The sequence below is a fragment of the Nelumbo nucifera genome, chromosome 2 (genome assembly GCF_055504915.1).
Source record: "Nelumbo nucifera cultivar China Antique chromosome 2, China Antique-T2T, whole genome shotgun sequence".
Taxonomy (NCBI): domain Eukaryota; kingdom Viridiplantae; phylum Streptophyta; class Magnoliopsida; order Proteales; family Nelumbonaceae; genus Nelumbo; species Nelumbo nucifera.
Window position 1 is genome coordinate 1368848 of NC_142650.1, and position 16915 is coordinate 1385762.

Below are 16915 nucleotides of genomic sequence, written 5' to 3' on the forward strand. Positions count from 1 at the left end.
AATGAGAGGGAGAGAAAAAAAAACAAATAAAAAGGAGAGAGAGGCGGAGATAAAGAGGGAGAAAATAATAGAATGAGAGAGCTTCAAGGAGGTCGTTGCTGCTAGTTGCCGAAACTTTGTTCGCTGTTGTTGTGAAGAAGATGAATAATGCTTTTTGGGTGCTTCGGCTCGATGGAATAGAGTGGGAACGAAGAAGAGAGAGAGAAAGAAGAAATCAAGGAGAAATTGAGGGATGAACAATTAATCAGGGGCAATTTTATAATTTTATCAATTTCCGTTTGAATAGTGATGGAAGGAAAGTTTTTGTCGAGTTCTTTAAAGTTTAAGGAAGGTTTTTATTAAAACAAAACTACAAAGGAGGTATCTATGATTGTTAGAAATTTTAGGAGATGATTTTGCATTTTACCCAAAATATTATTATGTATCGGTTTTAAATTAGCTACAAGATCGTACTTTTCTTTGTTAAGTAAAAGGATAATGCCTTTCTTTACATATAAGCATTGGTACGCATTGGTACAACAACATGTTCTAAGGCTTTGATCGGGTTTTTTGAAGTTATTATTCATATTTTTTTTATTTTTCATATAAATAAGGTAATGACCATTTTATTTCTAAAAATGTATTTTTATCCCATTCATATATCGACAACTTTATTTATAGGTGTAAAAATTATTTATTCACCTAAGAGATTCCCATAAAAATAAATCCCAATTTTCTCTTCTCAAAACCCAAAAATAGAACGCCCCCTTCAGAAGTTTCTATAGTGAGGTCGATTGCGGAGGAAAAATAAAAAACAAATCTATCATGCAGCACGCTGGAAGAATAAAAAACAACTTGTCATTTATTTTGATCGTAAAAAGTATACAGTTTCTTTCCCGCTGGGAAAAAAATATAAAAACGATACACATGCACCTCGAAATACCGTTCCAGAATGGGGCTTGGCTATGCTTCAATGCAGACGGCATATAAACACTGCGATGCCGAACACCATCATAAATTCATATTTTTCATGATCCCAATTCCAACGTTCCTACGTAAAAAATATGGGGTCGAGTATCGTGCAGCGTGGAGGCGCTGAGAGGTTCGTTAACGCGGTGCGACAGCTTGAAACACCACTTAATTGGTAGCTTGCCAAATAACAAATAGATCCCAGTTGTTTCATCTTAAGGTTTCAATCCATATTGGCTCTGTCTTGCATAATACCACTTTTTCAGATATCTTCTTCTGCTTGTCAAAATGTTCAAATTCTTGAGGGGTGTTGTTGCCGGATCTGGGACGGGGATAAAGGATCTACCTTATTACATCGGAGAGCCATACTCTACCGCTTGGGGTTCATGGACTCACTATCGCGGCACTTCTAAGGTAAGTTGTCAATCTTTTTGAATCGTTTCTCGTTTCTTGTGGTTAAAGAGTTGAAATAAATTTCGGATCTCGTTTTCTTTATTTCTTTTTCTCTTTTTTTTTTCTCATTTCTTGATTAATTGTTGGAATGCTCACCCGAGATCGTTTTATCACAATCATGGCTAATTAGATTCGACATCGTCCAAAAGAGAAGGAAAAAGAAAAAAGAAAAATTCTCACGTGAAGGTGGTTGGTATTGAAGGTGCTGATATTGGTATATTGGTATTTAATTACTTGTCATTCACCTACATGTAGTTAATATAGTTAATATGCCACTGCAAATTTTGCTTAAGGGGGGGAGGTCCACTACCTCTCATGTTTCCATTTTGGGAAGGGGTTATAAGGATTTCTTTAATCTCCGTATCTTTCCTTTGGTCACATCATTGTAAAACTAGTTGGAAGGTCCATGTAACCTTCTCTTTCAAATCTCCATTCAAAAAATCATTCTTTACATAAAGTTGGAAGAGGAGCCAAGAGTAAGAAGCTGCTAGAGACAAAATGATCCGAATTGAATTCATCTTGGTCATCGATGCAAAAGTTTCCATGTAGTCTATCCCGCAAGTCTGATTGTACTCTTTTGCAATCAGCTTTGTCTTGTACCTTTTTATGCTTCCATCAGCTCTGTACTTCGTAGTATAAATCCATCTGCAACCAATTGTTTCCTTTCCATTTAGGTAGGTTCGTAATTTTCCATGTTTGGTTTCTAATCAAGGCTTCAATTTCCTACTACATAGTTGTCTTTCACTAAGGTTTGGAGAGAGCTTCACTAACAATCCTGAGTATAGACACAAAATCAAGAGAAGCAAGGAATGCCCGGTAGGAGGGAGATAACCCATTGTAGAAAAGATGATGTGAGATACAATGGGAAGTGCACTTTCTATTCCCCTTTTGGAGTGCAATAGGAAGGTCTAGGTCATATGTAGTGGTGTCAGGTATAGATGTAATATCAACAAGAACCAAAACATTAGAGGGAACAAAATGCATACCTGGGTCTGTGTCAGTTGAACTTGGAATCTCAAATGAGATGATGAGAAATGGTGTGGGTTCCTGTGCTATGAAATCAACCTCCCAGGGCTTCCATAGGCGTTGCCGTGTAAAAAATTGAGAAACAAGACGTAATGAAGTAGGCAAAGTAGGTGGAATAATTGGGTTAGACATTGGAGTAGGTAAAGGATATGGAACAAGAAGCTCTATAGGTTATTCATTTCCTTCCCCAAAACACTCCCCTTGAGAAAGGCTCTTTGAAAAGAAAGATGTAGACTCAAAAAAGGTGACATCCGTGGTAGCATACCGACTCCTTGGCATAGGATCATAACAACAATACCCCTTTTGAGTTTTTGCATGCCCAAGGAATACACACTTCTTTGCCTTAGGGTCTAGTTTTGAGCGGTGAGGTCCAAGGATATGGACAAAGCATACACATCCAAACACCCTCAATGGAATATGAAACATCTCTCCCTCAGGAGAAAGAAGACTGAACGGAGCGGCGTATCCAAGAACACGAGAGGGTACCTGATTAATCAAGAAGATTGTTGCGAAAATTGCATTACCCTAAAATCGAATTGGAACTGTGGAACTCACCATCATATTTCTTGCCACTTACACAATATGTCTATTCTTCCTTTTTGGTACACCGTTTTGTTGTGGAGTATATGAACAACTACTCTGATGAACTACTCCATGCACTAAGAAATATGATGCAAGGTTGGTCTTGAAAAATTCACTAGCATTATCTGATCTGAACACCTTTAGACATATTCCAAACTGCGTTGGCACCATTTGGTGGAACTGTTGTACCAAGGAAGGTACCTCATCATGAGATCTCATCAAGTATACCCAAGAGTACCGTGAATAGTCATCCATAAATAGTAGAAAGTAACGGTAGCCACTCAAAGAAGGAAGATGATATGGTCTCCAAACATCAACATGAGCAATATCAAAAACTGAGGAACATCTTTTATTACTTAACTTAAATGAATGTCTATAATGTTTTCCAAGTTGGCAACCTTCACACTCCAAATTGGACAACTTAATAGACTCAAACAATTTTGGAAAAAAAAACGCAAAGAACCAAATGACAAATGTCCTAATTGATTATGCAAAGCATAATCTAACTCACTTACTTTGATTCATTACTCTTGTTGTTGACATAATGACTCTGATGATTGGAAAGCACATTGAGAAAATAGACTCCATTCACCTCAAGAGTCTCAATCGTCTTTTTTGACTCCAAATCCTATAAAACACAATGGCTAGGAGAAAAAAATTACTGAATAATTCAATTTTTTTGTCAAACAGCTCATAGATAAAAGGTTAGTACTCAATTTAGGAACGGTCAATACAAAAGGCAGGGTAATGGTATCAATTATTTTGACAGACTCCTTCCCAGCAATAGGAACATGGGAGCCATCAACTGTGGACACTTTATCTCTACCAGAGTAGAGGTGGTATGAGGAGAAAATGGTGAAAATATTGGTCATATGTTTTGAGTCTCTTGAGTCTATAATCTAGGGAGGTCCCCCTTACGTGTAGTGGAGGCATAATTTGCAATGGCATATGAACTACTTGTATGTGCAAATAAAGTAGAATGACTAGCTTTTGGGTCACTTGCACCTTGCTCGACCTCGAACCGGCCTTGAACTGACTCTACCCAATCTGTTACAAGGTGTTGGGTTTGGTTCTAAATTCTTGGAACCGGCTCCCACCCAAGTCGGTTCTAGGGTCTTGGGGTTTACTCTACCCGAACTGACCTTGGAACCAAACTTGCCTTGAAATAAACCTTAAATATTCGTAAGGATGTGAAGATTTAAACCCAAGCACTCATAATTACAAAAGCCATGGTCTCACTTTACCAAGTCGGTTCCAGGGCCTAGGGGTTTACCCTACCCGAACCGACCTTGGTTGACCTTGGTGGAACTGGCCTTGGAACCAAACTTGGCTTGAAATAAACCTTAAATATTCTTAAGGATGTGAAGATTTAAACCCAAGCACTCATGAAATAAACCTTAAATATACTTAAGTGATTTGATCATTTGTTTTCATTTTAATATTTGAATGTGTATAATAAATAATGTAAAGGTAATATTTACAAAATATAAATTATGACACATTTTGAACCTATATTAGTATATTATGATAATCTACATATTAAATTACTTAATTTAATTAATAAAGATAATATAAGTTTTAAATTATATGTTATCATTATTGAAAATCAAGTTTTTAAAAGACATGTTTAATTTTTGTTGAAGGGTCAATTCCACGAGTAGACACTGGAACCGACTTTGGAACTGCCAAGGTCAGAACCAACCCTAGAAATGACCTTCACAAGGTAGGCTATGGTTCTAAAAAAACTTGGAATCGACCCCTATAGAGCAGGTTCTAGGTTTTGCCATGAACCTAGAACCTGCCTAATGGAACCTAGAAATGACCTTCACCCCTATTGCCTACCATTTGATGTAAAGAATGCTTTTCCTAATGGAGATTTGCAGGAGGAGGTTTACTTGGACCTTCCAGCTAGTTTTTACAGTGATGTGACTAAAGGAAAGGTATGCAGGTTGAAGAAGTCCTTATATGGTTTGAAACAATCACCCAGAGCTTGGTTTGATAGGTTTAGGAGTGCATTTATTGTGTTTGGTTATGCTCAAACCCAGTCTGGTCATACTTTGTTTGTGAAGAGAAGGGGATCATTGGTGTCAATGTTGATAATGACTTGAGTGAGATTGGTGCATTGAAGGAAAACTTTCACTGGGAGTTTGAGATTAAAGATCTTGGGGACCTAAAGTATTTTTTGGGCATTGAGGTGGCAAGGTCCAAACATGGGATCTTCATTTTCTAGAGGAAGTATGTGTTAGACCTACTATGTGTTGATTATAATTGTATGTATTTTTATTCTTAAGCAAATCTTTTTCTTCTTAATGGATGTTCATTAATTAATGTTAAAATTGATTATTAAAATTTATATAATAATAAAATATTAATATAAATTATATTGATTTTCTGAAAATTAATATACATTTTACTTTTCCATTATCTTCAACAATTACCAATTTGTCCCTATGTCTCAAATTTTATATAAACTATTGAGGTTTGGGTTTGTATGTTTAAATAACTTGTTTTCTCTATAAGTGTCTAAATAACATATTTAAGGCCATATAAAATAAGCGTATCCCGAAACGTCTCTTAAAATTGTCTTTTCGATACACCTTACGTTTTCGATACTTTGAACCTTGATCCAAACAGAGGGATATTGTTTGCTCACCATGGACATTTGAAGTTGAAAGTTTATACAAATGTTGATTGGGCAAGGTGCCTAGATGACAAGAGACCTACATCAGGAGTGTGCACTCTTGTTGGAGGTAATATGATTTCATGGAAGAATAAGAAGCAATCAGTTGTAGCCAAGTTAAGTGCAGAAGCTGAATATAGAGCTTTGACACATGGTGTTTTAGAGCTTTTATGGGTTTGGTCCTTATTAGGAGAGATTGGAGTTGATGTAGAAGAACCTATAATGTTGTACTGTGATAATCAAACAGCAATTAACCTTGTTAATAACCCAGTTCAGCATGGTAGAACAAAGCATATAGAAATAGACAGACATTTCATAAGAGAAAGGGTGACACCTGGAGAAGTGTGCCTACCATATGTTGCATCTAATTTATAGCTAGCTGATGTTCTCACAAAAGGAGTTGCAAGAAATAAGCTTGAACATGATCTACACAAGTTAGGAATGTGTGACATGTACTCCCAACTTGAGAGGGAGTGTTGAGATTTAACAGTTTCTTATGATTTTCTTATTTATAACCATTAGTTAGTGTTATTGGGCCCAAGGCCCATTAGTTTATGTTGTTTTTTGAGCTGTTTTTATGTTATGTACAATAGCCACCCCATTAAGGACATATTAGTCTTTGTAATCAATCTTTTTTATGAGTATATAAGATAATGAGTGGAGCAGCCAAGTCATTATTGGTTTCTCCCCATCTCTTCTTCTCTTCTCATTGAGAACTCTTTCTTTCTTCTTTTTCACTATTATCAAATCAGATTATAGTTTTCTCTTTTTCTACTCAACTTATAACAGTTTTTCTATAATCATATATCTCTTCCATCAATGTTATTGATCATAAAAAGCCTAAAACTGATAATCATGCCATATTTCACCCAAAAAAAAAAAAATCATGCCATATCAAAGCTTGTTGATTGGCTAGCTTCCTTGAACAGGTCTCTAAAGATTACATGGTGTATATGGCATGCTAAGTGTTTGCTGGGAACAACAACCAAAGAAGAAGAAGAAGAAGAAAAAAGGAGATCTGAGAATGGCGGCTTAATCACTTCAGCCGGCTCTAGAACCTTATATAAGTATTCATAATGTAATGTTACAAGAAAGGACTAGAATGCCCCTGATTAGTGATGGGACACCTAGACATAAAAGGAATAAAACAAGTTTAGGCCCAATAACTAAGGCCCATAATAAGCTCAAGAACTTAAAACATAAATAAGACTAACATAAACACTAAACCGATTGAACCAATACTCCCCCTCAAGCTAAGCATGGATGTCAGTCATGTTTAGCTTGCCAAGTAAGTCTAAGAATTTCATTGAAGCTAGTCCTTTTGTTAGCACATCTGCAATCTGCATCTCGGAAGGAGTATAAGGAATGCAGAGTTCCCCTGAGACTATCATTTCTCTAACGAAGTGTCGGTCAATCTCAATATGCTTCGTCCTATCATGTTGCACTGGGTTATTTGCAATGTTGATGGCAGCCTTGTTGTCATAATACAGCCTGAGAGGACACTCGACCCTTATCCGGAGCTCACCAAGAAGGGTCCTAAGCCACAACAGTTCAGCAACACCATGAGCCATAGCTCGATATTCAACCTCTGCACTTGATCTAGCAACCACATTCTGCTTTTTACTTCGCCATGTAACCAAATTCCCTCCAACGAACGTGCAATACCCAGAAGTAGACTTCCTGTCTCCAACAGAACTAGCCCAATTTGCATCGGTATACGCTTCAATTTCAATTTTATTGTGTTTTTTGAACAAAATTCCTTTTCCTGGGCAAGTCTTCAAATACCTAAGAATCCTTTCCGCTGCTCTCATATGAGGAATCTTTGGAGAGTGCATGAACTGGTTGACAACATGTACGACATAAGCAATATTTGGTCAAGTGAGAGACAAATATATCAATTTCCCTACCAGTTTTTGGTATCTCTCTTTATCGAGGTAGTCCTCTCCAACTGATTCCTGTAGACAATGATTCTGTTCTATTAGAGTATCTGCTGGTCTACTCCCCATCATACTTGTCTCCTCTAGAAGATCAAGGACGTACTTCTGTTGACATATATAAATGCCCTCTTGTGACCTAGCAACTTCAATTCCAAGGAAGTATCTCAGATGGCCCAAGTCTTTGATCTCAAACTCAGATGCCAAGAACTCCTTCAATCGTTTTATCTCTTCTAGATCATTCCCTGTAATCACCATATCATCCACATAGACGATGAGTGCCGTAAATCTGCTATCCTGCTTCCTTATGAACAAAGTATGATCTGCACCACTTTGAGTGTATCCCACTTTCTTCATGGCTCCACAGAGCTTCTTAAACCAAGCTCGAGGGGACTGCTTAAGACCATATAATGCTTTCCTCAGTCTACACACTTTCCCATCAAAACCATAACCTGGTGGAGGATTCGTGAATACCTCTTCATGTAGATCGCCATTTAGGAAAGCGTTCTTCACGTCCTACTAATATAGCTCCCATGAGAAGTTTGAGCTAATGACAATAGAACCCGGATTGTGTTGAGCTTTGCAACTGGAGCAAAAGTCTCTTTGTAGTCAATCCCTTCCTTTTGAGTAAACCCCTTCGCCACTAGTCTGGCCTTGTATCTTTCAATGGACCCATCCTCCCTATGCTTCATAGTGAACACCCACTTGCATTCCACAGTGCTCTTCCCTTCTGGTAGATCCACTAATTCCCAAGTCCTGGCTTTCATTAAGGCTTTCATTTCTTCATTCATAACCTCTCTCTATCTTGGGTCAGACATTGCTTCTGAGTACCTAGTAGGGACATGCACGGAAGAGAGATGCTTATGAAGAGCAATAGGGAGATCCAAATCAGAAGTATGAGTGATAAGATTACCTGGAGTTGTTGAGATAGATTGATCCGAGTCCGATTGGTTGTTGCCATGAGTTGGAGGGTCTTTTTTTCTTTTGTTGTAGGTGATTCTCATATCTTTTTGTTGCCTATTAGTGTCCTCAGTTACATCCGCAACATCAAGATTGGTAACATGTTCAATGGGAGCCTCACTAGATTCACTTGGGGTGCTACAACTAGGAGGATCTGGAGGAGAAGATGGATGGCCCGAGGCTGAAAGAGGCACAAAAAAAGAGGGAGAAGAAGAATCCTCTTCCATCCACTAGTCTCCCCCTGAAGAATTCTCAAAAAATACTACATCCTTTGTGACGTATTTCTTCTTGGTAACTGGATCATAACACTTGTAACCCTTTTGTGTAGGAGAGTACCCTAGAAAGATTCCTTTCGTAGCTGTAGGATCCAACTTGGTCTTCTTTGGATCCTTTACATGAATAAAACATACACAGCCAAAGACTCTAGGTGGAAGAGGAAAGTCTGAAAGATTAGGGCAATGGACAGAGAAAGGAGTTTTCATACCCAACACCTTAGATGGCATCCGATTTATTAGATATGATGCGGTAAGGACTGCTTGAGACCAATAGTGCTTGGGAACCTTGTGCTGAAATAGTAAAGCTTGAGCTGTCTCCAATAAGTGTATATTTTTGCGCTCAACAACCCCATTCTATTAAGGGGTACTAGCACAAGATGACTGGTGTAACATTCCTACATCCTCCATGAACATGTTCAAGGAACTTTCAAAATATTCAGCAGCATTGTCTGAACGGAATTGCTTAATCTTCTTGTCAAATTGAGTTTCAATCATTTTACAAAATGCCATGGTTATCCGTGGCACTTCATCACGTCCTTTTAACAAGTAGATCCATGTGCATCGTGAATAGTGATCAATAAAGCTGATAAAGTAACGAAAGACATACAGAAACAAGAGGTGAAGGGCCCCAAACATCAGAATGGACCAAATCAAAAGGAGCTTGAATTCCATTACTAGAAATTGGATAAAGAGTTCTACATTGTTTTGACAACTGACACACTTCACAAACTAAACTTTGACTCGAAACACACTTGAATAATTCCGGAAACAACCCTTGCAATGACGAAAAAGGTAAATGGCCTAGCCTAGCATGACACAAGTGTAACCTAGCTATTGACTCCTCATTATTTTGACTACTGGCAGCAGATGATTGTAGGGCCGAACTGATGTCTGCATCAAAATAGTAGAGACCTCCACCCTCATGACCGCTCTCAATCGTTCTCTTCGTCAGTCTGCCCTGAAAGACACAATGAGTAGGAAAGAAAGTTATGCTACAGTTTAAATTCTTGGTAAGCTTTGAAACAGATAAGAGGTTGGAAGTAAGATTGGGAACTTGTAGAACAGGTTTAAGAGAGAGGTCCTTGCTTAGGTCATCCCCCCCTTTCCCAGAGATGGTGGAGAGAGAACCATCAACAACTCTCATCTTATCTTGGCCAGACATCAAATGATAAGAAGCAAATAAAGAGGACATGTGTGTCATGTGGTCACTTGCACTGGAATCAATAAATCCAAGAAGTAGACTCTATAGAACTAGTTACACTACAAGCAGAGACAATACCTGATCTGGCAAGAGAGGTGGAAGCAAGGGAATTAGTCCTTAGACGGGTTAAGGCCCGACTAAGGACCTCTACCTCATTAGCAGTGAAATCCAAGGACCCGGATGTGTGGGAATTAGCAGTCTGTTCCATGGGAGGAAGTGTAACTGTAGATGTGTTCTTCGGGCTCTCACCACTGTGACTAGTAACAAAGTTTCCACTTGCTGTTTGATTCCTCTAAGACTTCTTCTCTTTCCTTAACGCAGCTGGTTTCAGATGAGGATAAAGAACCCAACAAGTCTCTTTTACATGCCTTTCACCTCCACAATGAGTGCACTTAAGATGCCTCTTGTCCGAATGCTTGCTCCCTTTTTGGTTCGAAGAAATCAAGGCTGAATGTTCAACAGGCTGTATTTGAGTGTCAACTTGCATCTCTTTCCTCCTAACCTCTTCATTCCTTACTAGATAGTAGACATGGTGTAAATCTGACATTTCATCCCTTCCCAAAATTTGAGACCTTATGCTCTCATACATTGGGTCTAAGCCAATCAAGAACTTAAAGGCTCTACCTTCTTCAATTTATTTATCATGCCTCTCCTTGTCTCTTATATTCTCCCAACCAAGAATAAGATGATGATCAAGTTCTTCCCATAGTCCTTCTAGGGTTGCAAAATAAGTTGCAACTATCATATCTCCTTGTCTCAATGCAGCAATGTCTTGGTTTAGCCTATAGATTCCTGCATTGTTCTTTCTCTGTCCATAAGTTTTAGACACTTTCTCCCAAATCTTAGCAGCAGTGGGAAAGTGTTGAACAGTCCTGGCCACTCTTGGAGTCATTGAAGCAAGCAGCCAGGACATAACAGTAGCATTTTCCTTACGCCATATTGCGTACTCCACACCACCCTCTTTAGGTTCCTGTTTCTGTCCATCTAAATAACCCGTAAGTTCCCAGGAAGTAATGAAGAGCATGGCTGAAACAGATCATTCTCTGAAGTTATATTCGTCCAACAATACACTGGTGATCTGCAAGTTGTGCAGACTTGGGTTTTCTAGATTAGAAGACCTCCCACCAGTTCTATTATCCTTAGAAGACACTTCTCTTGATATTGAAGACATCTCCTTCCTCTTACAGTGATCACAATTGAAATCTCAGTACAAAGAACACGATTTCAGACTTACCGAAGCTGTTACAAGTCTGAGAACCCCCCGTAACAGGTCTGAAGCACCTCTGTAACAGTTCAGAAACCAAGAACAATCCACCCCTGTACTGTATTGAACACTTCTGGGCTGGTCTTTGACTTCTGTTGTCGTAGCTGTAGCCGAGGGCAATACCTCTTTGGCACCTCTGGTGGTCGAACCTAGACTGTGACCACCCTTACGATCTGTACTAGGACTGTCTAACTCAGTCCTTCCACCTAGATCTGTTCCACATAGATCTCTCTTAGCAGCCGAATGGCTACTACCTGCTGCAGGATTTCTAGTCGGGCATCAGCTTCTGGAACAAACTCCCCTTGGGCCCTACAACCAAGAGAAATCCTAGATACAGACCTTGCTGTGTTCTACGATCAGCCCTAGGGTTTCTTCACAGTGGCTGAGATAGGAGAGAGAAAAAATAAGGAATAGAGAAGTGGAGAAAAGAGGCGACTGTAACCAGTCAGACCGATTAGTGCTCTGATACCATGTTTTCTGGAGAACAGCAGCCGAAGAAGAAGAAGAAGAAGAAGAAGAAGAAGAAGTAGAAGAAGAAGAAGAAGAAGAAGAAGAAGAAAGGAGATCTGAGAATGGCGGCTTAGTCACTTCAGCCGGCCCTAGAATCTTATATAAGTATTCACAATGTAATGTTACAAGAAAGCACTAGAATGCCCCTGATTAGTGATGGGACACCTAGACATAAAAGGAATAAAACAAATTTAGGCCCAATAACTAAGGCCCATAATAAGCTCAAGAACTTAAAACATAAATAAGACGAACATAAACACTGAACCAATTGAACCAACACTAAGCTTGTAACTTGGGCAGGGTAGGTTGGTCTTAGGGCCAACCTAGGCCCAGGACTAAGAGTTATATCAAGGACAAGGCTGATCTCAAGAATAGAAAAGCCTGAATTGGCCAATTAATATAATTTTTCTTTGTTTTTCAGGACGATGGGTCTTTGGTTTCCATATTTTCTCTTTCAGGAAGTAATGCCCAGGATGGACACTTAGCTGCTGGCCGTAATGGTGTCAGGCGCCTCAGAACGGTATGCAACCAAATGATTATTATAATAACAGCTTTGAACACCAGCAATTAAGATATTTTATGCAGTGTTTAACTGATAACATTGCAATCAACATCAAATTGGCACTGCGAATTTTGATCCATAAATGAAATGTCAATCGTTGGTTTGTGTTAAAAATTTGAAAGTAAATATCAATATTTTCTTTCCTTCTAAGTGGTGGACACTTTCTACTGTGTTTAATTAGTCAAAGCATCAGGTCTCATACTCTCATTGCATATCTCATAGCATGCAGCCATTCTTTTTGTTTTTCTGCAGGTCATGTTACTCCTTTGTAGATTTGAATAATCTCTTGAGATTGTTGCACATGCTATGTACATATCAAAAGTCAAAACCTGATTCTGAAACAACATTCTAAGACTATTTCAAAAATATTTCTAACTTGAGTATATAATGAAATCATATTGTCTATATCGTTAGGGGAAATCCTTTTATATCTAAGAAGTTGATTGTATACCCTTTTCAGTTAGTAGTTGATACGAAGGCTTAGAGACTCCTTTTGCCATGAGTTTAGAAGTGACAGTTTTTAGTTTCAACCTCAATTAGACAGTTTCGTAATGAAATAAGAGCTTACTCTTACTTATTCTAAAGGATGTCAGAAACAGCATTGCACTCTTCATGAGTGAATGGTGTTTGTACTGTAGAATCCATAATGCCTTGGAGTCACCCTTACATGATATATTTGCCCCCCGCCCCCCCTGAAGTAAAAATGGAAACAGAAGTATTTCTTATGCTCTTTGCATGATTGTCATACGAGCCTACACACACACACACAAAAAAAAAAAAACCCTACACACCATTTTACAGAATGGTTGCTATACATTGCTTGTGCATCTGGTAAAAATCAACCCCATGTGACTGCCTGAGCTACCAGGTTGATGCCTGCTTTGGTCACTAGGACATTTGTACTACTTAGATTTGCAGATATAATGCTTAGCAACACTTTTTTTTTTTGCAGATTCTCTCAGTATAATTTGCAGCCATATCTCCATTTCATTGTTTCACTTTCCTGTTCTGTGACTTCCAATTCAAGAATCTGTTTATAATGTTTTGCAGGTTAGGCATCCAAATATCTTATCATTTCTTCGCAGCACCGAGGCTGAGACTTTTGATGGTACAGTTATGAAGGTTACCATCTACATTGTAACTGAGCCTGTCATGCCACTTTCCGAGAAGATAAAAGAATTAGGTTTAGAAGGTACTCAAAGGTATATAAAGTCTTCTTTGCTGGATTAATCTTTTCTTGTGTTGTTGTAGTAATTTAATGAGTTTGATAGAATTTTTCCTCAGGAAATTGCAGAATTCATTCTTGCTGTAGTGGTGTTAACAATAGTTAACTAAAATTGAATGAAAAGAGAAATTTTGAGGAATTGAGAGTCCAGTTCTATTTTGTCCAAGAATCATAAAAATACAGAAAATAAAATAATCATTTACACAAGTAACTCCATATATACCCATTGAATAAAATTCCGTGTATTTACTGTTTTGTGTTCTATATATTCATACATGCTACTAGGTCAAGTGCATTCATATAAATTGCAATTTGATCATGATGTTCACAGGCAGGCCATCACCAAATAAAACAACCACAGCTTTAACCCCAAGAGCATCATTACAGACAATGGTAGAATAATATTTGAACTAAGTTAATAATCATAGGCTTATATAATCCATATGTTCATACTTGAATGAAAAAAAAAGTTCTAGTTTTATCTTTCAACAAGATATATATATATATATATGTATATATGTGTGTGTGTGTGTGTGTGTGTGTTTTATTGGTAATTGTGAATGCATTATGTCAAATATAAATGTGATCAAATGTGAGTACAAGGAACCTAATGTGAAGAATAGGAATCAAGATCTGCCTAGGGTTTGTTGGCATGCACCTTATACAAACTTTACCAAAAAAAAATGTCCATTAGGCTGATAGCGTCAATCCTTGCCTTCTCTCTTACTGCATCCCTTAGATGATATATATTTTTTAATTACTAACAGATTTTATTAATGAAACAGAAAAATATGTACAAGTACAGCTTCCCTGGGGGAGGCAGACCTCATCCCAGTATAAGTAATTACAACTGTGCCCAATACAATTCACCCCTGTTCACCTCTTGCTTAGCTAATGTGTCAGCCAGCCCGTTTGCAGATCTTGATACCCACTGTATTCTTCTCAGCTTATTCCGTTCTAGCCCTTTAATCTTTTTTAGCCATCCAACCACCATTTGAGAATCACCTTCAATAATTATCCTGTCAACATTCATTTCTTTTGCCTTTTGTGTTCCAACCAATACAGCAAGGTGTTAAACTCTTGTATAGTTCCCAATCCCAATAGTGCCTGAGAACAATGCTAAGATATGGCCTTCCTTGTCTTTGAAAACCTCTCCCACACCTGAAGGACCCAGGTTACTACAGCTATTCCCATAAAAATTTAACTTGATAAACTCTCCTCCAGTGATACATTCCAGCTGAATTTTAATTGTCCTTGATGAGGATGCAGCCACCTCTCTCCATTTTCTTCTAATGTCATCATAGGAGTAAGAAGAGAACACATTCAATGATTTGATCCAATTTGTCACTCTTATCATAATACATTCCAACACTGCTTCCTTGTTTCTCTCTTTTTCATTAAAGATTCTTGCATATCCTTCTTCTCATATTGACCATACAACAACAACAACAACCCTTATGCATATCCACATAAACATTCTCTCCTCTTCCTTGGCCATCTAAAGGTGCTAGCCTCAAACAGACTGGCAAAGTTGCAAAGTCCACTTGCACCCAAATAAAGAAAAGAAGCATTCCCAAATATAGGTAAAAAACAAGGAATAGGAGATTAGGAGGTGGTAGGTGGTAACTAGTCTCACCTTTTGCCTTACAGAGTATGCAGCGGTTTGGGAATGATGCACCTCCTGGCAAAAGGCCTCAATCTTAGGGGGGACAAGTTCGCATCAAACTTCTTGTATAGGAAAATGAGGAATAATTCTAGAGGAGGGATAAAGGGCCAGAAAGAAAGATGCACAAGAGAAAAAGTCTTTGGGGTAGGAGTCCAAAGCAATATTCTCAAGAAGATGCAATAACTCACTAAGACTGGAAAGTTCAGATTCTCTTAAGCCTCCTCTAAAACCCAAATCCCTGCCAAAACCAATAGCAAAAGGAGAAAAAGAGAAGAATTTTGAGATAGGCACCTTCTTGAAAAGTGAGATAGAATACAAGATAGGGAAAAGGCCTTTAAGAGGGCAATTACCCACCTAAAGGTTTTCCTAGAGCAAGATCTTGTTACTAGAGTAGGCATCATACCTGACAAAATTAAGGAATTGTGGTAGAATAGCATGGATGGCATTCCATGGGGAAGCCAAAGTAGTTCAAGGAGATATACCAACATCCCATCTGTTCACCAATATCCATTGAACACTTGCCACCACCCTGTGCCATAGATTTCCATTTTCAAGGGGCAATCTCCATAACCACTTAACTAGTAAAACTACATTCTTGAGATCTATATTCCCTAGCCCCAAAGCACATTGGTCCTTCCTCTTGCATACAATCTCCCACTTCACCAAATGGTCCTTCTTAGTTCTTACCTTCTCCTGACTCCCACAGAAAGTCTCTCATTAGCTTCTCTAATTTGTTTTCTGTTTTTTGTAGAATCCTAAAAACTGAGAGCTAGTACAAGGGGAAGTTGGCCAAAGTATCTTTTATTAAAGTTATTCTATTCCCCCTCCCAAGGATGTATAGTTTCTATTCCAAGATGCTAGTCATTTCCCAGACCTCTCTACAATCAGATTCCAGAAGCTACCACACCCAAGATTGCCTCCCAGAGGAAGTCCCAAGTTATTCATAGGCCAAATACTAGTTGAGCACCCCAAATCTCTTGCAATGGTAGCTATTTCATTATCATCCATATTCAACCTAGCTACACATCTCTTCTCAAAATTTATCCGCAAGTTCAATATTCTCTTAATGAATCTCATCAACAACTTCAAGTTCCTAACAAGTTGAGGGTTACTACCATACAAAAGATTGTTATGTCATCTGCATATTGAAGGTGAGTAACTACAACGTTATCCCTCCCCACCCTCCAACCTCTGATCAACCCTTGTAATCATTCTACTAAGTACATCCGCAATAAGGGTGAAAAGGAAGGGGGGGGGATAAAGGGTCTCCTTGAGTAGTGACAAGTTTGCATATGACAGCCAGGGAAGAAGTCTCACACTACACCATTTACCAGCATTGAGTAGTGACAAGTTTGGAGACACCCATAGATCCATTTACACCAGCTTTCTCCAAAGCTTCATTTTCTCATCACTTCAAGAATGATTGATCCACCAAATTATAGGCTTTGTCAATGTCTAGCTTGCATACCACTCCTTTCCTCCCAGATCTTTTTTCTTCCACACACTCATTGGCAATAAGAATTTGATCAACAATTTGTTTGTCTCAGATAAAAGCCACTTGGAACTGAGTGGTGATAGGAGGTAGCACAGCTTGAGGTGATAATTATGGCTACTTGATGGGTCTGCCAC

General features: G+C 38.5%; 1 protein-coding gene across 7 annotated transcripts in view; it reads left to right on the forward strand.

The window, feature by feature from the left end:
- Window positions 1-683: 683 nt before the first annotated feature.
- CTEXP (kinase family with ARM repeat domain-containing protein) overlaps window positions 684-16915 on the forward strand; it is a 75389-nt gene continuing 59157 nt past the window's right edge. The window contains exons 1-4 of one of the 7 annotated variants that reach the window (XM_088899264.1): window positions 684-1081; window positions 1215-1362; window positions 12255-12353; window positions 13446-13597. In XM_088899264.1, the coding sequence (XP_088755390.1) occupies window positions 1044-1081; window positions 1215-1362; window positions 12255-12353; window positions 13446-13597 (437 nt within the window). In that variant the 5' untranslated portion in view covers window positions 684-1043. Of the gene's footprint in view, window positions 1124-1214; window positions 1363-12254; window positions 12354-13445; window positions 13598-16915 lie in introns of all 7 variants that reach the window. The other 6 variants (XM_088899263.1, XM_088899259.1, XM_088899261.1 and 3 more) reach the window with 6 other exon arrangements.